Below are 20,979 nucleotides of genomic sequence, written 5' to 3'. Positions count from 1 at the left end.
GTTTCAATATAATCAACTTTTATCTGAGAAACATTAACATTTGTACAGAGTAAATCGATAAGCGTCTCTGAATGAGCAGTAAAGTGAGTTGGTTCAGATACATATTGCCTTAGGTTATAGAAGTGTAGAAAATTTTCTAGTTTATAAAAATTGGGCTGGTCCTTATTTAAATAGTTAATATTAAAATCCCCTAATAAAGCTAGATAGTCGCACCATAAAAATGAGCCCATAGATTCCGCCAATGCACTAAAAAACACATCAGGGTCCAACCAGGGAGGACGATACGCTGTGCCAATGACCAATGTCTTACCGCGCAATGTAAGTTTTAACCACATTTGTTCAACTGCCGAAGAAACCGGATGTGACAGGGTACGTACCGTCAGGCCGTGTTTTACGTAAAAGCCGACCCCACCACCACGGGTGCGGACGCTGGCCGGGCGCGGAATGTGACGTAGTCTGTATCCAGGCACAGCCGGAGCCCGACCATCTTCTCCCGGACGCAGCCACGTCTCATTAATAGCCATAATATCGACGGCACAATTCTCCATGGCAAAAATAAATTCATCGTGCTTATTTCCAAGCGAGCATGGGTTAAGAAAGCCAATTTTTAATTTATTTTTAGAACGACACGTCATTTTTGTAAATAAAGATTATTATTGTAGCTTATAGGCAAATCAATTATAATTAAAAAATGTAATGAAATAGTATTGTAGGACCTTATGTAGGACAATATAAAATGCACAATTTCTGTAAGTATAATAATAATATTATTATATTTCATCGGGGATAACATAATATTGTAAAAAAATCTAATGAGATATAAAGTTATGTTATAGTAAATGTAATTTATTAATATATAGCACCATGAATAGTATAAATTAATTAAAAGTATTACCAAGTAGTGTTTGATATTTTTCAGCTGTTGTAATATTGAAATAAAAAGAATAGACAAATAGATATAGAAATTACGCCACCACACAGCACTTTTCGATAAAATGCAAGAGAGAATTATTTTAAAAGAGTACAATAATGTAAAATAAAATAAAAATTCTTGCAATACGTTTGGCTTAATCTGACCATTGTTATTATTAAAAAGACAGACATTATTACATTTAGATATAAAAAAAGCAAAAACATAAACATTTACGGTTGATGTTAACAAAATATGAATAGAATTTATGCGTACGTTATGAATCTGAAGACAGGTAAACATAATAATAATATAAATGTCGCAATCAAACAAAGTTACAGGGTAAAAACCTTATCCAAATCCTCCTGCGAGCGAATACTATAAAGCTTTGAGTTTTGATTACGCCTAGCAAAGATTCTCCCGCCACGGGTCCAAACAAAACGCCAGTTTTTTATACGCCCTAATTGCTCTCGTGTTGTATAGAATAAGTTATGCGTAAGGTGTTCATTGATATAAAACCTCCGCGGCTCCCCTCCCACCCCCGTGCCGCTGGTGTCTGCGCCGCGCCGCACACGCGCCGCGTGCAGCAGCTCGTCGCGCAGATGTCGCCGTGCGAGGCGCACGACTATGGGCCGCGGCCGCGCGCTCGCCCCGTCCGCCGCGCCCGCGCCGCCCGTGTCGCTGGCGCCTCCCGGTGCACGGCGCAGTCCCCGACGCTGTGCATTTACTATGTCTCGCTCGTCTAGGGTTATACCTATTTTTTGCGCTAGGGTGATTACGACGTGTAACAAATTTTCACTACTATTTTCTGATACTCCTGTTATTTCAATATCGTTAAGTAATTTCTCTTGTTCGGACTCATTTAATCGTTTTTTTAAATCGGTTATAGTGTCATTTATCTCCTTATTCTGTTGGCATTGATTTAAACAGCTCTCAGCGCAGGACGCTTTTGGTCTTCACAATGTTATCTTTGTTTCCCTCCCGACTTATTTGTTAAAGAAATAACTATGAGACTTTCTAAACATCAATTTTTTTCCGTTGTTAGGACGCCAAAGGAGCAGCAAAAACCGCACTTCTCCTGAGTGCCAAATAATTTTTTTCCGCTTAACTTTCTATTTCCTAAACTGTCATTACTTACCAATAATAATGCCACTGGGCAGGTTTTCAGCCACAGTAAACATATGTACAGGCTCTTGAAACACCGGCGCGTGGTCTTCATTGTCAATGAGTATGATCGTGAGCACGCGCAGGCTTTCAAACTGGGCTGGGGTTCCGTTGTCTACTGCTGCTATCACTAACTATATGAGAAATTAATTGAAATATATTGTATGAAAAATCAGTACATAGTATAAAACAAAGTCGCTTTCTCTGTCCCTATTTCCCTATGTCCCTTTGTACGCTTATCTTTAAAACTACGCAACGGATTTTGATGCGGTTTTTTTAATAGATAGAGTGATTCAAGAGGAAGGTTTTAGTATATAATTTATTAGGTTTTAGACAAAGCGGGCGAAGCCGCGGGCGGTAAGCTAGTAAGTTATATTATAAATGTTTGTTGGAATAAATAAGGACATTTCATTGTTAAAATGGCAACTGATTAACGTAGAAAACATATTTTGTTTTATACAAATAAATTGTGAAAGAAATCTTAAAATAAGAGAAACTGTATAAAAAGACCGATACCAAAATCTTTGAGCATTAGATACTGATTAAAAAATATTTTCCGTTCCGTTTGCTGCCTATATTAGTAGTTATTTTCTAAAATAGAAACCTTAGGGTCAATTATTTTTTGTCAAAAATAAATAACAAGTACAATTAATATTAACGGTACCTATTTGTTTTAAATATGTAATTCTTACCTGATATTCAGGCTGTATATCCCGATCCAAGAACGTCTTAGTCCTCAATTGACCACTATTAGGGTCTAGACTGAACTCCTGCGTCTCGAGCACGTTGCGATTATCGACCTTAAGGTAGTACGACACACGGCCATTTTCGCCTGTATCCGCGTCGACTGCTTTTATAGTTGTTACTAGATAGTCTGCTTGTGCTGCGTTCTGGAAAGTGTAATAGTTAATAGTTATAATTAGGAAAACAAATGGAGATGGTGAAGTAACTTTTTTGACGTGATAACGTCTTTAAAATCGTTTTAGTCGGGTGACATGTTCAGAAACTTGTGTCACACCAAAACCTCACGAGCGCGATCGCAGGTATAACGAGAGAGAGAGAGACGGACTGATCTCCCGTCTCATCTCATCATAAGACGTCATCACGTAAACATCTCGATCGTAAACCTACTTTACAAACAACCAAATTTTTACTTTTAAATTATAATATATTACTAGCTATCCGCCTGCGGCCTCGCCCGCATTTTCAAAGAAAAACCCGCATAGTTCCCGTTCCCGTGGGATTTCCGGGATAAAACCTAGCCTATGTGCCAGTGAAGATGCAGCTTTCTAATGGTGAAAAAATTTTTGAAATCGGTCCAGTAGTTTATGCGTGAAAACCATACATACATACATACATAATTACAAACTTTTCCTCTTTATAATATTAGTATACATTACTTACAATATACAGGATTAAAATATTTATTAACATCGCTCCTACTTTTAATTTTTCCTGACCTGCTGCCCTGACCAACTCGGCCAAACGACTCCAAGTTTTATGTGTCTAAATGTAACCCTTCTTACCACAGGAATCTCCACACTTCTCGTTTCCAAAGGCGGGGCCACAAACACGGGTGTATGTCTGTTCACGCTAACCACGTGTATATCCACGCGGGCTGTATCCGTGGACCCGTGACCGTCACCGTCAGACGCGGTTACGGTCAATGTGTATGTGTTGTCGCCCATTACGGGTTTTGATGGGTAGATTATACCCGAGGATGGGTCTACTGTGAATGTGCCTGGAGAATATGAAAGATTATTATTGACTAGCTGTGCTCCGCGGTTTTACCCGCATTGCTCCGCTCCTGTTGGTCTTAGCGAGATGATATATAGCCTATATGAAGTCTTCCTCCATGAATGAGCTATCTAACACCGAAATATTTTTTTAAATCGGACCAGTAGTTCCCGAAATTAGAGATTAGATTAGATTTTTCATCCTTATAATATGAGTATAGATAAATAATTGATATGAATATGATTTAGTTATAAATGTGACGAGTAAATTAATAATATATAAAAAATATAGGACGTTCGTGTCGTCGCAATGGGAGGAAATATGGATATTCTGTTATATTTATTTATTTATTCATTTATTTATAGTCAATATAATAAAAAAGCTATGAGAATTAAATAAACATTTCTCTGTCTTAAACTTTGTGAATGCTTATAGACAATTATTTTTCAGTTTAGCATCAATAGTAATTAATAATATAAATAAATAAGCATTCCACCCGCGTTTTCAAAGAAAAACCCAATCAAAGTTATTAAATTCTCTTACCTGGTACACTCTGCTCCGTAATATTATAGGTCACTTTTCCATTGATCCCTTCATCTTTATCTTCCGCCAACACTTGCAAGATGGCGGCCGGTGGGTTTAATTGGAGATTCTCGGCGATTGTACTTTTGTATACTTTCTGACTGAATATCGGCGGGTTGTCGTTTATGTCCAGGATTTTTATATGCAACTGGAAATATTATAGTTTTGATTTGAGATTAATACAATAATATAATATGGTATAGGTCTCGAATACTTAAGATTGAGATTTAAAAGTTTTAAATGTTGAGTTTACAGAAATTATTTCATCTATTTATTTTTTTTTTATTTATTCTGTTATAATGCTAAGTTATGCAAAGTTTGTGGAATTAAGATACTGAACAGTCTAGCAGTAAGCTAGCAAGTGGATTAAAGTAATGACCATTGAGTCAATATTAAGGTTATCATTCGAAGGAGGATGATTTTTTTTACCTTGCAAAATTGTTACCAATTGTATTAAAAATATTAACACTACTACTATGTTATTTTAGTCATATTTTAAAAGCGATTAAGTTCACAACCCTGCAACTTACCGGCACACTAGTACTCTTGCTCAAATGTGCAGGGGCCTTATCGGTAGCGACCACTCGTAACCTCACTTCTGCTACAGTCTCCCGGTCTATGTTGTCAGCCACACTGATCACCCCTGATGATGGGTCAATGGTGAACAGTGGGGACTGATCACCGGTTAGTGAGTAGCGTACTTCTCCGTATTCTCCTGGAAAAGCGATTGTGGAAAATTATATTTTATACGTATCTGTAATATACTATGAGAAATTAGTTCATTTTGCGTATAGAGATTATTTCAAGCTTTTTATTATAAAGAATATAATAAATTCGATTGCTCTGGCGGGTCACGAGTGGCTGAGTTGGTTAGGCATCCGCCCCGGAATGGCGCGAAGGATGCGGGTTCGAGTCCCGCCTCGTGATCGAATTTTTTCTATTCTTTATAAATTTATATTTATAAAGCATTTGAATGCCATAAAACCTAAAATATAAATTCAACCTAAGATGTTTTAACTAGACACTTGTTAATAAGAATTATTTCAACTCACCCTCATCCCCATCGTCAGCGTGCACAGTGAGCACAGTACTACCAACAGGTGCATGTTCATACACACTGCCCTCGTACTGCTCCCTTGAGAACACAGGCTCCTCATCATTCACATTGACCACTTGGACCAACACCCCCGCTGATGTGGACAATTGGGGCACACCGGAGTCCATAGCGATGAGCGTGAAGTTTATGGAATGGGTTGATTCGTAGTCGATTCGTTTGATTATTTTTACGATGCCTGGTGGAAAATACAAAATATGTTTAGATTATTTAACGGTGATTTTAAAGTGTTTTGTTCTAGAAATTACAAACATATTAAAGGTGGTAAATTATTGAATGTCTAAATTATTTAACGGTGATTTTAAAGTGTTTTGTTCTAGAAATAATAAACATATAATAGGTGATATTAAAAGATGAATGTTTTCCTGCTAAGATTGGTCAGGATATTAAAGTCTTTTTCACATTAAATTTGGGACATCATAAACAGTCTTGTTACACATTAATTTTAGGATTTCTTTTACTTTCTAATAACATTTTATAAAACAAAAATCCTAAATCATCATTCTAGACGATTAAAACAAATATTCTAATACTGTACTACGTCTTTAAGAAAAAATATTTGGTCTTAATGGTCCAAATATTCTAAAATTTCTTGACTCACCGGTAACATTATCAATCTCAAAGTACGGGCTAGGGGGGTGTATAACAATCGCCGATATCGGTGTTTCACTGTCCGTAGCGGTATAAGTCGCTAGAACAGTTCCGATTGGCTGCTCTTCAGGCACTCGTTCCAAGTACGAGGGCTGTGTGAACACGGGGGCATGACGGTTCACGTCTACTATGTTGATTATTAGCTCTCCTGTACATTAAAATGGAAATAATGAGAGAAAAATATTAAAAAGAAATTGTTACAAAATGCACTTCATATATATAAACAATAATCTTCTCTATATAAAAATTCCTATTTACTTTAGTCTATGTTTCATAGCTATAGATATTATCTTCTGTATATAAAATTAATTCCCATTTCCTTTGGTCTTTACATATTCAAATGAATCCCATTGTCATAATGCGTGAACAGTTAATTATTTTCTTGTTGTGTTTATCATCAGAATAGGATTTCACGAAAGAAAATGTTTTATAAAAAAAAATAGTAATTAAACGGTCATAAAAATAGTTATAATCTAAGGTTAATATAGAAAAATAAGTTGACAGTTCACGCAATCATAAATAATAATAGAATTCACAATATATGTACCAGTTACAAAAACTTTTTAAAACAACACAGCATTAGCCACAATATTCAATATAATACTGGCCAATTTTTAAGAAATCTATAATCTTTAAAGTTCCTTACCCTCAGTCCTCTGCAAGTTAGGCGCAGACGCATCAGTAACAACAACAGGCACAGTGACCACAGCAGCCACTTCTCTGTCGAGCTGCCGGTCCACCACCACGCTGCCGTTGGAGAGGACCTTGAACCAGGACCTCAGGGTGCCTTCGTTTGTCACCTGCAAGATAAATTATTTGGTCTTGGTGTTATGAATTTCGGAAAAAAGGAACATACTTTTAAATCCTGGTGAGAAATTCATTAGGTCTGGGCAAAACCACTAGTTAAATGCATTAAAGTATTACAATGTTGCATGTTACAATTTGGATAGCATTTGTTTTATTACTGTTTTTACTTATTAAATAAATAGTGTTAAAAAAATCCCAAAAAATGGCTAGGTTTGGAATCATATCAATGTCAAACTCTCTTTATACACCGGCACAGAATACATAATAGTAGCTAAACGCTACAGAACGGACACTCTCCGCCTCCCGCCAAAATTAAACACTTACCTCACCCCGCACGATCAGCCTAAAAATGGTCCGTATTTTTCTGCAAGGACGATACGCAACGAAGATTGACAACATTAATCAAATTGACTTATAATTTTATTATTTTGGATTTGTGATCATCGTTTTTCGTAGAAAATGGTTAGATATTGTGCTGTTTACGGATGTATTTCATCAGAAAAACGCGAATTTTTTTTTACGCTAGTCACAAATGTGCCAACCAAAAAGCGTTAAAACACACATTTGCAGTCTCTACAGTGTGACTGTCACAACGATAATTTTGTATGGAGTGTCCGGGGTGTGACACCGGTTTAAATAATGACATTGGGTTAAAGATAGTAACTACCTTGTAACTACAGTCAATATAGACAAAAGTATTTTAATGAATAAACAAGGCATAACATTTCCGCTAATTTTGTTTGCAACACAGCAAATAACTTAACACTTATTATCATATGATATATCACACTTTGCCACCCATAAAAGCCTACCTCTTTCCCATTCTTATCGACCACTTTAACCCCTGCTTCCATCCCAAAAACCAATAGATCATTATCACTGATATCCGGGTCCACAGCTATCAATCTATGCACTATAGTGGCAAGAGCAACAACGGCATAACATTTTAAGAATTCTGGTTGCAACACAGCATCATAACACTATTTATCATATCATTCATCACATTTTCCATCCTTCATCATACAATAACACTTGTTATTACACTTTTCCATCCTCCTCCATAAAATAACAATTATTTCCAAGCTTTTACCCACCTCTTTCCCATTCTAATCGACCGCTTTCGACCCAGTTTCCATCCCAAAGACCAGAAGCCCATTATTGCTGATATCCGGATCTACAGCTATCAAGTTATGTACTATGGTGCCCAGTGTATCATCAGCAGACAAATGTATTTAAATAATAAGGGCATAGCATTTGGAGATATACAATTGAAGAAATTATATTTGCAAGAAAGCAACATAACAATAAATATCCTAAGTTTATCACACTTTTCCACCCTTTACAATAAAATACCACTTGTTATTACACTATTCCTTCCTTCACCATAAAATAACCCTTCTTACACTTTTCTACCCATAAAAACCCACCTCTTTCCCATTCTTATCAACCGCTTTCACCCCAGCTTCCATCCCAAAGACCAGCATCCCATTATCACTGATATCCGGGTCCACAGCTATCAAGTTATGCACAATGGTGCCGGGTGCTGCGTCGGCGGAAACTTCCGCGCGTTGGATGGGCGGCGTGAAGTTGGGGAGTTTGTCGTTTACGTTGATCACGTGGACTGTTAGTTCGGTTGTGCCGGTGAGGCTGGGGATACCTGTGTGGGGATAAATGTATTATGAAAGAAAGAGTTAAGAAATTATTTAAAATAAAATATAGGAAACTAGCTTTTCGCCCGCGTCTTCACCCGCGTTTTCAAAGGAAAACCCGCATAGATCCCGTTCCCGTCGGATTTCCGGGATAAAACCTATCCTATGTCCCGGGGTAAAAAGTAGCCTATGTCCTTTCTCGGGTATCAAAATATCTCTATACCAAATTTCATGCAAATTGGTTCAGTAGTTCAGGCGTGATTGAGTAACAGACAGACAGACAGAGTTACTTTCGCATTTATAATATTAGTATAGATATAGGAGGTAGCGTGGTATTAAGGTAGGTAAAAAGAAGGATTTTTTGTAGATAGCCTTTGTTTGATTTTATTAAAGTTCAAATGTAAAAAAGCTGTCTTATAAACAGAACAATTACAGTCGATCAACAATTTTGCTGGAGACTTTGTTAAAATGTTATTTCTCTTCCAGCAAGACATTTTCAACATACGTTATTAATACAGCAACATACAATATTGCCAGAAATTGACTTCAAATCCACGATATGTTTAGTCAACTTTGTTCCTAAACACGTGTATTTAAGGCATGTTCTCGTATAAACATTTACTCACCGGAATCAGTAGCAACAACTTGTATCCTGTACGTGTTCCGTTTATCATAGTCCAGTTTAGCCGCAACACTAACGACCCCGGACACACTATCTATAGAGAACGCATCTAACGCGCCCTTCTGTATGTTGTATTTAATTTCTGAGTTCACTCCGCTGTCCAGATCCGTTGCGTGGACCACTGCTATTTCCGTACCTGAGGGAAATATGTATTTTAGTGATAAGTAGAAAGAGAGGTAAAAAAAGGAGGAAATTTTTGTTAATTGTAATGTTCTTTACGGTGTGGTAAATGATATAAACTATGGGTGAAAACCATTTCACATGATAATTGGGAAAAATATTTTGGTCATTTCAACAAATAAGTAGTGAAAAGAGAGGATTTTCTCTTTGCAATAAATAACGCACTGTAATAACTTTACAGATGACAAAGAATAACTTGTTTCGATGACATCTATTTATCTATTTATTATACATATATTTTTACCGACAAAAAAAAAAGGAGGAGGTTATCAATTCGGCCGGTATATTTTTTTTAGTAAATATTTATCACACTATTTCAACTTGAAAAATCTCACCAATAACAGCATCTTCCGCGATGTCAGCTTCATACCGATCCGTGTCGAAAGCCGGCGCGTGATTGTTCACATCTCGAATTGTGATCTCTACTCTACAGGTCGCGTTGTATATTCCGTCTGTTGCCTATTCATAGAATAATATAATAAATACATTATTTGTAAAGTATATAAGCAGATAACAATAATAATATTGGTATGAAATTTATATCTCGAAAAATGTTATTGAAGTAAAACTTCTTTAACGGGGTTGGAAAAAAATTTAGTGTAACATTTTTTCGTTACGCGTGACATTTTTTCGTTACGCGCGCCATCTTTTTCTTATCCCTACCACGCGTGATTCGACGTATTTCTGTAAAGTTGCATATAGTAAATTATTTTTTGAAAAATAAGGTCATAAAGAAGTTCACTTCTTACGTGTGTACACTAGTACACGTACACATTTTTTTGCACCATGTATCGATATACCCAAATCTAACCGAAGCAGGTAACCTTTGTTTGTGACCCTCAAATCTGTTTGACTCAAATACTTATCAAACAAGTGGTCTGGCGAATCAGTCATGAAGTAGCGAATGTCAGACGTTGTAATAGAGTCATTTTTTCAGTCAACTATATAAAATTATACTCACAAGCACAGTCAGCACGATCCTATTATCCTCCGCAGTCACTGTAGCATTAGGTCTGACGAGGATGCGACCAGACACAGGATCGATCCAGAACGGATGGTCTGGCGGATCTGTGATGGAGTAGCGGATGTCAGACGTCGTGTCCGGGTCGCGGGCTTGTACCTGGTGATGGAATATAAAAATATATTTATAAGAAATATACATGTTATGGTGTAAGGTGACCATTAGTAAAACATGTGTCATGCCAAAGGTTTATGGCAATTCAATATTATGCCAGTAAGCGTTCAATGAAATTCAATATTCATTTAATAAAGGTTGTTTTTATTATAATTCGGATTATGCTTTGGAAACTCTTAATCAGATAAACTTACAAGTTACTACCTATTGTGTTTTTGCATACTTATACATTTATGAAATCTGTATTTACAAGGTTAAAGATAAGGGAAATGGTACTTCCTACGTATAATATTATAAATGCGAAAGTTTGTGAGGATGGATGTGTATGCGTATGTTTGTTACTCTTTCACGCAAATACTACAGAACCGATTACAATGAAATTTAGCACACATATACGTAGAGGGTAGCTTGGATAAACACATAGGATAGGTTTTATTCCGGAAATCCCACCGGGACGGGAACTGTGTGGGATTTTCTTTGAAAACGCGGGCGAAGCCGCGGGCGGCAAGATAGTTGTCACATAAAGCAAGGTATTCTTCTTTCCATAAATATCTAGCTTCTGCATACGAGAACTTTAAAAAAAATACACACCATTCAAACTCAAACTCAAACTCAAACATTTATTTATTCAATTAGACTTCTTCGAGAAGCACTTTTGAAACGTCAATACATATTTTTAACATTTACCACCGATTCGGAAAGCAGTATCTATGGAGAAGAATCGGCAAGAAACTCCATAGTTGCTCCTTTAAACCATTTCAGTATTACAATTTAATTTTACAAAATATGTAAGTAATTGTACGTATATATCATAATATGCCAAAGAACTGTCCTGTGGTTTTTACGCGACAACCCTCCATGGGTTTTTATTTTCCATATATTCCTTAATGCTGTAATAGGCTCTCTGAACTAATACGTTCACATTCACATACACACACAGGTACATTCCTGACCTTTTTCAACCAAATAAAAAAACTTTTCATTTAAGACATAAAACATTACAACCATTACTTACTTGTAACTCAGGCTCGAACTTTAACGCATCTTCATCTATAGAAGCTCGATACACTGGTGTGAGGAACGCCGGCGGGTTATCATTGGAGTCCGTCACTGAGATGTGAAGCGATACTACGCTCATTTGCCCAGCACCATCATCGTCTGTCGCCTGGAAGTGAAATAAGATAAAAAAATAAAAAAAAATCTTTATTGAAAATGTTTTAAAATAATACAGTTTATATATTTGGGGAATATAAAGCCTGTGCTAGTTCAAAACTGTGTTACAGGTTTTAGAATACCCTCACAATTTTAGTAGATAGAAAGATATAACTGGTTCGTAAATAAGCAAGTAATTTTGTTCTGAACGGAGTCAAAGAAAAAGGAAATGGAGTTATGGAGTTTCTTGCCGGTTTTCCCCCGTATAAACTGCATTCGGAATCGGTGTTAAATGGTGAAACTAAATTCAATTAAAATTTTTCTAATTGAATAAGTTAATTTTTATAGTTTGAGGTTTGGTCAGTATATGTCAAAAGTAAGCTAGGTATTTCGTTCTGAACACAGTGAAATATTTTGTAGAAATTTACAAAAGATAGCATGATTTAATTCCTTAAGAAAGTTTAACGTAAAATATTGACCCGACAATTATATATTTTTTTTTATAACAGAGGACAGGAGCTTTTAAGGTTATGAATTCTTAAAATAAACATAGAGTATAGACGATAAGAATTTCAAATACAAAAATATCATTAAAAAATCGTAATTTTATATTTCTTTCTTACCTTGTATTGCAAGAAATAGTCCTTCCTTGTTTCGTAGTCTAAGCACGGGGGCGTGCCCGGCGTGGGGCAAGGGGCAACAGAAATCACCCCACTTCTATTGTCAACGTGGAATAGATCTGCCCCATTGCCTGACAGCTGGTATACGATGCCTTCTGTACCGAACCTGTGTGATAGATTTTGATATTAAAATTATGCAGGGAGTTAAGTTATTTTCAGGATTTATTTCTCGGAAACATTAACGATTGGTGTAATAATATAGTGTTTTTGAAGTGAAACTTCTTTAGGCGCATTACAACTTGAAATTTTACTCTAAATGCGCATATCATCACAGCAATATCGTCAGTGGCGGTACGTTCATACAAGCCGAAAAGCCCGGCTTGCCTAAGGAATTCGCTACGAGACAGGAAAATACCCAAATTCACTTTTGAATATTCGCGCGCAACGAGCAATTCAAAATTTGCTCCGAAATTCAATGAAAACTCACCAACAAACAATGTCGAATTCGAGTCAAACTTTTTAATTTCATCCTTCTTGCTATCTAAATAAAGTCGTACTTTGTATAAACAGTGCGGTGTCTTTCTTGAGTGACATATAGTTCTCTCGCTTGCACTCGTGGGCTTTTACCGGGCTTTGCGCTTATCTCTTCTAACGTATGAAATTTCGTTGAAGTAGCTACATACCTATCTATAGAATTCTATAGCAATTTATATGGCCAACAAAGCCGGGCTTTAACAGTGTGAAGATAGTTACGATTGCGCGTCGCGCGAACGAACGTCGTGAATATTATTGTTAGTATGGTTTAGCGCGTGATTATACCGGTGTAATTTAGGTTAAGTTTTTCGAATTTTGTGATAAAATAAGTGTCGCGACACAGATTGTATTGTAAATTGTGATGGTTTGCTTTGTGCTCAGCGGGGAAAGGTAAAATCATTAAACTTTACTGTAAAACAACGATTAATTTCTTTATCAAAACCAACTCCCGATTAGTGCAGTAAGTAACATAAACCAAATTTTAATTGTAATGTTTACGAATTAATCGATTTCATGAATGAGAATTGGTTAGAAGAAGCCTTCTGATGAATCTTGCACATATTTTGGTATTTACGATTCTTGCTAGTTGTTCTTCCACGGAGCGTGCTTTCTCAGCGTTAAATCGAATTCATAGGTAGGTAGGTACGTATTTAAGAAATACACAAGGCCAAGAACGCCTTTCTGAATTAACAATGACTGTCATTGAGAAAGAGCTGTTAATTGAATTAAAACAATCACCTATGACCTAAGTAGGTACCTACTTCTATTCTGATGTTATAAAATATTTCCTTCAGAAAGATCGGCGTTTTGAATTAGAATATAAATGATCTGTACAATTTTATAATATAATGTCATACAGTTTTATATAATTTATAGATATAGATTTTAATATGATTGTAATGGTAAACGTTTGACTCAACTGTTTGCGGGCGCGCGTGAAGATTTAGAAGATTTGATTCGTACCGTTCACATTTTTTATAAGTTTTATAACGAACATAGGTACCTACTTAGTAACACAGTGTATACCTAATGCAAGAAAAGGGTACACAGCAAACACTTCGAAAAATTTGGGCTTGCCCAGTCCTTACACCCTAGGCACGCCACTGAATATCGTCACATCATGGAGTTAGGTGACGATTTTGGTATTTTTTAATCTTGCCGAAGAAGTTTCACTTCTGACACGTGTTCTCGGTAAACACGTTCTTTTTTATCAACGTGTTCGAAACCTGACATAATCGATATTGATTTCTGAAAAACTTGATGCAGTTTCAGTTTTCATCAAAATCAACGTGTATTCCTATCATCGTTTTTTGATATTACCCTCAGTTTCGTACTCTGCCAACCACGCCCAGTTGAAAAAATGTGTGCGTGTACTAGTGTACACACGTAAGAAGTGAAACTTTATGACATTATAATTTACTATATGCAACTTTACATAAATACGTCGAATCACGCGTGGTAGGGATAAGAAAAAGATGGCGCGTAACGGAAAAATGTAACGCGTAACGAAAAAATGTTACACTAAATTTTTTTCCAACCCCGATAAAGAAGTTTCACTTCAAAAATGCATCCTACATGTACCACATGTGTAGTCTGTAAAGTGCCGTCCCGTCCCACAGGGACATAATTGGCACAGGGACATAATTGGACATAATTGGGACATAATTGGCACTCACCGTCCGGTATCTCTATCCGTAGCGCGTATGGCGAGCACGCGTGCGCCCGCGCCGCCCGCCTCCGGCACACTGCCCGCGTGCGCCTGCTCCACGAACTGCGGCGCGTTGTCGTTCACGTCCCACAGAGATATCGTGACACTGGCCTTGGAGGAAAGACGAGGGGATGTGTGCAGCTCTTCTGCTATCACCTAGATTAAAAAAAAAAAATTATAAAAATACTTTAAACAGTACAAGAAAGCAATATATGAACGAAATGTTCAATCTAAAACAGCGTTACAGCAAACACGCGACACGACAAAACAACTAAAAATTCGTGAATATTCTAAAGATTCGATTCAATAACAAAAACATTTTAAAAGACGTCGAAAATGTATTTAAACCGAAACAAAAAAAAATATCTGTAATGAAGGAATTATTATAAAACTTCAACTACCCACCTCTAAAATAAACTTCCTCTGGTTTTGATCTTCATAATCCAGACTAGAATTCAGTCTTAATGTTACAGTAGCGCTACCCGTGGCCGTGCTGGGTTCCACTATGAATGCTCCAAGCTCGTCTGATAGACGGAGACTGAATACTGAGTTTAGACCCTGCGAAACATTAAAAATATGGTAATAATGGGAAAGTATAAATATCTCAAAATATCAGATTAAGCTCGCACAAAAAAATGACTATCATGTTGAATATACAAATTTCATTTATTTTCAGAAATGAATAGAATAAGAACGTAGATAAATAACATATACGGATGAGAAATAAAATGTAAAGTTAAATCTACCCTCATTTATGTAAAGTTAAATCTACCCTCATTTCTGGCTATCCCTATCCATTCTATGTTTACGGTCGCATCAATGCACAATCGCAACGCAATGAATGCCTTGTGCATTTGGAAATCTCACGGTTGAGTAAGTGTACCGATTTTTTCATTAATAAGTGTTTCTAAATATTTGTTTATTTTAAATACCCATATCGAAAACTGTATAATCAAAAAAAATGTGTTTTAGGAGTATATTTCGCACATTTATTACTTTACTTTTAATCTACTTTTACGCAAACAAAACATTTTTTATTTTAATTCAGATTTTTGTTTTGAAGTCCTCAATAACTTTATTATTTAAATACTAACCACATCAGTATCCGTAACCACCATATCCAAATTCGGCAGGGGAGTACCAATAGGAAGGCTCTCCGGTATCTCCACACTGTACTCTCTCTTGTTGAAGCGGGGAGGCTCATCGTTCACATCCCGGATTGTTATGGTGACGGTTGCTAGGCTGGATGTCAGGTTTGATATTATGGGCACACCGTTTACTATTTCACTTGCCTGGAAGATATATCAAATTGTTGAAATGGATGTCTGTGTTAATACGTTGTCTTATGTTAATAATTGATTGAGATTAGAGCTAATGTCATTTCGTTTTAAGATTTCATAATTTATGCCTTACATATACATAATTGTTCACTTGAAAATAATGTGAATGTGCAAGATATTAATGACAAATTTTAACTGCATTTAAAAGTAGTAAATCACAAATAACGCACATTCAGAGATATTTTGTGAACAATAGTATAAAATAAATATAAATAAAATTATTAAAAATATCTCTCTGTTGTATGTTGTACTCACTCGAACAGTAAGATTGAGTGGTGACGATGGATCAGCTAAGGCTTCTCTGTCTAGAGGCTTTGCTGTTTTCAATTCACCAGTTTTGCTGTCAAGCCAAAAGAAGTCAAGAGGATCTGAAATAAGTTAATTAGACGAATAAAGTAACAGTCATCTTTCTATGATTGATTGCATTGCACTGAACATTGACAGACTATTCTGAAGATTGGCAGGTAATTGTGAACAATGGCAGGCAATTGTGAACATCGACACCTTTTTTAATAGCCCAGTAGACCAAACTAGACAAGCCCAAGCCTTCTACCAACCCAGGAAAGTTCTTCCTCCTAATTTTTATGCTTTTTTCCTTAAATCCTAAAACTTACTGGTAACCAGCTCAAGTCTAACATCCCTGGGCTGTGCTCTATCCGCATCTCTGGGTTTGATGACCAGCGCTACACTGCCAACCGCTGCATCTTCAGAGAGACTGCCACTTAGAGATCCGCTGAACATTGACAGACTATTCTGAATATTGGCAGGCAATTGTGAACATCGACACCTCTTTAATATCCCAGTAGACCAAACTAGACAAATCCAAGCCTACTACCAACCCAGGAAAGTTCTTCCTCCTAATTTTTATGCTTTTTTTCCCTAAATTCTACAACTTACTGGTAACCAGCTCAAGTCTGACATCCCTGGGCTGTGCTCTATCCGCATCTCTGGCTTTGATGACCAGCGCTACACTGCCAACTGCTGCATCTTCAGAGAGACTGCCACTTAGAGATCCGCTGAAAATTGGCGGACTGTTTTGGACGTCTACTACTTTTATTTCAACATGTGCTGTGGAATTTAGTGTTCCATCCTGAAATAATAAATGTTTAAATAAATATGTGTTGCATTTTTTCTAGAAAATAATAATGACAATATGTATAGTTGATATTTTTAACTACAACATTATATTTATCTGTTTTAAGTAAAATTATACAATATCTAATATTATAAAAAATTGTAAATATTGAGCAAATTAATGAAGCAATATTTTTTTAGTCTACACAGATTTCAGTTGCAATATTATTTCACAAATCTTGATAAAAAAACATAATAACTACTGGTAATAACTAATAATTAAAATGACTTTTAATAATCAACTCACCGTAGCTTGTAATTGAAACTGATAGAATTGCTTCTCATTATAATCCAACTGTTTTCGTAGCACTAAAGCGCCTGTATACTTATTGGCTGTCGATTCCAGGCTCACTACTTCGAAATAATCGCAGACATCGGGCCACTAAGAAAAAACACATTTTTAAAGGGTTTTACAAAAATATAATATTATGTATGAATCGTTATTATGACCGGTGAAATATTTATTTACGGTCTTACTAATAAAATGTTTCGCTATGCAATGGATTAGTTATTGCAATAACCTGTCTTGCTTTTATGATTGACGTTTCATGTGAGCAAGATCAGGACACAGCTATGGTATAAAATGGTAGAAATCCATTGTTTAACTTTTTATTAGTAAGGCCGTTAATGAATAAATTATTGTCAACAAGTGATAACTGCGTTAAAAACAACCGACTTCAAACTTGCACTTGCAAAATTTACAAATACCTACAGACAAAAATGCTCATAAAATAAAAACTACTGGGCCTATCCGAATAAAATTTGTATGGGACCAATTCGACACCATCCCGCATCGAACAAAAAAAGAATCACGTAAATCGGTTCAGAAACCTCGGAGTAATCGGTGTACATACATAAAAAAAAAAAAATATACCGGCCGAATTGATAACCTCCTCCTTTTTTTTGAAGTCGGTTAATTAATAATCTATACCGGGTGTAATCGTTTAATAAATTATTGGATATTTCTCGTTACATTTTTTAATAGTACTTTCGATATCAGTTGAAAGTTTCTTGGTATCTGTAATAGTTACGGAATAATAATCGCCTGTGTACACTTAACGATTCCACCGTGTATACACCTGCTATTATAAATTTGAGTGCATTGGTGGGTTCATGTGAACTACAGTCTAAGAGGTCTGTCTCATTAAGACGGCATGGCAACATCGCTGCCAAGTGAGATACATACAATAAATTGAAGTAGTTATGACACTTGGCGACGGTCTGGCAACGTCGCTCATTTGGACATTTCTGTATCATAAACTGCTTGATTATGTGCTCGGCGACGTTGCCATGACGTCTTCGATAGGCAGAGCTCTGTCCTCATACTTCCACCATATATTATTTAACTTTTTAACTACCTGTTCATTTACAATACATCCAACTTCCAGACTGTCTCCGACTGAATCTTTATCTTCTACTTCTATATTCCGTAATATTGTTGTGCCTATTGCTTCGTCTTCAGGCACATCTACTTCATAGGGACTCTGGAAAAAACATTGTAATGTTTATAAATGATATGGTACAGTGTTGAATATTAAGTGTTACCTCACTGTTTGAGTTTGAGAGAGTAGTTCTTTTATTTAAAATATTATAGTTATTATTGTTTCTTATTGCTCATGAAACGTTTATATAATTGCTTGGTCGTCTTCGCAATTAGATCATCAAAAGCGTCGTTTATGAAATGATTTTTTGCTTTTCAAAAATTAATTCGCAAATACTTACCTACTCTTTACATAGTCATTATTTTTATACGTTACGTTAAATAAAATTACATACATTTTTAAATATAGGCGGATTGTCGTTCTCATCTAGAACGATGACGGTAACGGGCTGAGTCTGTACCAGGTTGATCGCAGCATCTGGGTCCAGACTCTCGATTACCACTAGGAACTTTATTGTATCTTCTTTCTGCAATAATATAGAAATTTTACCTGAAAATAAAATTTGTATTATGTTTCCTAAGACGTCCGTAGTCCATTATGAGAGAGAGTACATCGCCTTTTTCCCCGTGAAGTCGCTAGATGGTGCTAGTTTTAAGCCCGTCACGTGGTACCGCCGCCAGCGCCGCGAGTGGTGGGGACAAAACTCACCACAGTTCCGGCAAGCCACCAGAAATATCCTCATTGTTCGTCTCATAAATGATACGGTAGCACTGGTGCAAAAATAACACCAGGAAGACCTTATCTGGACTACGGACGTCTTAGGAAACATAATACAAATTTTATTTTCAGGTAAAATTTCTATATTATGTGTTCCGTTTGACGTCCGTAGTCCATTATGAGAGAGTTGTTTGTTATCTCCTGGTGGCTTGATAAATAAAACGCAACAATGTGATAGAGTAATGCCCCAAAAAGGTTATAAATATCCTATAAACAAAGTATATACTTAATGTATAAAATCATGACTTTGATAATTATTGAAAATTTGTCTCAATACCTTATACATGGTACATAATACATCATAAATATACTACAAGTACCTATATCTTGTCAACATTTTAATCAGTATATGCCTTTCAACCTGAGTAGGCTGAAAAATCTCGATTGTGATTACTAATGACTTCTATTTTGATTAGCATTATATACACTACGACAATATAATAATAATTCCACCATGTGGCGGAAACACGGGGGTTCGAATCCCACCTTGTGATCGAATTTATTATATTCTTTAAAAAATTTGTATGTAAATACTAAATAATAATGTTTATAAACATCTCTCTAGTTTACTTTTGCAAGAATGTCATTAACTAGATATTTTTCCAAATAGATTGATGATGCTACTATAACTATGTAACATCACCCAGATTTCGACCTCGACTCGAAAACAGCTCGCTTTACCCTGCCACCTATGATAGCCGCTGTAGCTGGTCTCACCGGATGCTGTGTAGTAATAAACAAATTAGTCAGAGAACCTCTTATGGATTGGAAATGCAAAGAAACGTTCTTATGTGCCTTGAAACTGGATTTATATTTACATAATAATTGCTAGTATGTGGAAGAATATGTTTTGAAGCCCAATGCGGAATGCGAGGTTAAAACGCGTCTTCACTATCGACCCATTGTTTTGAATTGTAATGTAAACAGGAATAAATAGAGAACACGTCCAAAAGCTAATAACAGTAATCACATAGCTGCGCGATAATAAATGCAAACAATTTTTTGTTTATTTTATTAATCACATAGATAAATAATTATTATGCTGATTTATTTGAAAATTATTTCGATAAGAGTTCTTGAATAATCTTCCTTGCCTTCCGGATTTGTAATTTTGAAAGATTTGTTCTAGCTAAGGAAATACCCTGAGGTAATGTTTGCTTAAATGATCAGATGAAATTTTTATATAATTTTATTTTAATACAAACTGACTGATTTTATGTATAAGAATAGTGTACTAAACCGTCAGTTATACATAATTTAGCTAAGCATTTAGCATCCTTTTATAGCCTGGTCAGTAGTTACCAGCAGTCTATGTATGTTTCTATTTTTTTTTTTTTTTTTTTTAAGCTGTCCATCAAGGTGTACAACAGATTGACCTATCCAAAATGAGCCAGACTTTCAGCTGTAGGTTCTGTATTTGAGTTGGTGCTGAACCTGTGCGTGTTTGTCAGTGAACGATTGAGAAGACTTATCCTGATAGTAGCACGGCTTTTGAGGTCTGGGTGCAAAGACCGGTTCTTCCACTTGGGTAGTATTATAATGAACTCGAGGCAATAGAGCCGGTTGTTTAAGTTTAAGTCTGTCTTACTTGAGATGACGTAAGCTGTTTGAGCTGTGATTAAAATTTATTTGTAGAATTCCCCTCTGAATGGAAATGTTTGTGTCGACTGTTCGAGCACGTTGCATTAGGAGCCGGCGCGATTGCGCGAGGATTCGGCTTC

The 20,979-nt window shown here is 36.1% G+C and overlaps 1 protein-coding gene across 1 annotated transcript in view; it reads right to left on the bottom strand.

The window, feature by feature from the left end:
- LOC123694843 (cadherin-87A-like) overlaps positions 1-20,979 on the bottom strand; it is a 63,051-nt gene that overhangs the window by 16,286 nt on the left and 25,786 nt on the right. The window contains exons 5-26 of the mRNA XM_045640438.1: positions 18,876-19,007; positions 18,458-18,583; positions 17,347-17,481; positions 16,863-17,055; positions 16,221-16,333; positions 15,720-15,917; positions 15,031-15,183; positions 14,594-14,781; positions 12,387-12,549; positions 11,627-11,776; positions 10,438-10,596; positions 9,812-9,935; positions 9,241-9,432; positions 8,393-8,622; positions 6,805-6,958; positions 6,109-6,306; positions 5,446-5,685; positions 4,924-5,108; positions 4,355-4,541; positions 3,601-3,815; positions 2,767-2,964; positions 2,049-2,208 (exon numbers count right to left, since the gene is read on the bottom strand). Of these exons, the coding sequence (XP_045496394.1) occupies positions 2,049-2,208; positions 2,767-2,964; positions 3,601-3,815; positions 4,355-4,541; positions 4,924-5,108; positions 5,446-5,685; positions 6,109-6,306; positions 6,805-6,958; positions 8,393-8,622; positions 9,241-9,432; positions 9,812-9,935; positions 10,438-10,596; positions 11,627-11,776; positions 12,387-12,549; positions 14,594-14,781; positions 15,031-15,183; positions 15,720-15,917; positions 16,221-16,333; positions 16,863-17,055; positions 17,347-17,481; positions 18,458-18,583; positions 18,876-19,007 (3,793 nt within the window). The remainder of the gene's footprint in view (positions 1-2,048; positions 2,209-2,766; positions 2,965-3,600; positions 3,816-4,354; positions 4,542-4,923; positions 5,109-5,445; positions 5,686-6,108; positions 6,307-6,804; positions 6,959-8,392; positions 8,623-9,240; positions 9,433-9,811; positions 9,936-10,437; positions 10,597-11,626; positions 11,777-12,386; positions 12,550-14,593; positions 14,782-15,030; positions 15,184-15,719; positions 15,918-16,220; positions 16,334-16,862; positions 17,056-17,346; positions 17,482-18,457; positions 18,584-18,875; positions 19,008-20,979) is intronic.

This window comes from Colias croceus, chromosome 10 (assembly GCF_905220415.1).
Source record: "Colias croceus chromosome 10, ilColCroc2.1".
Lineage (NCBI taxonomy): Eukaryota > Metazoa > Arthropoda > Insecta > Lepidoptera > Pieridae > Colias > Colias croceus.
Note: the sequence above shows the minus strand (reverse complement) of the source record. Positions and strands in the feature narration are given on the sequence as shown.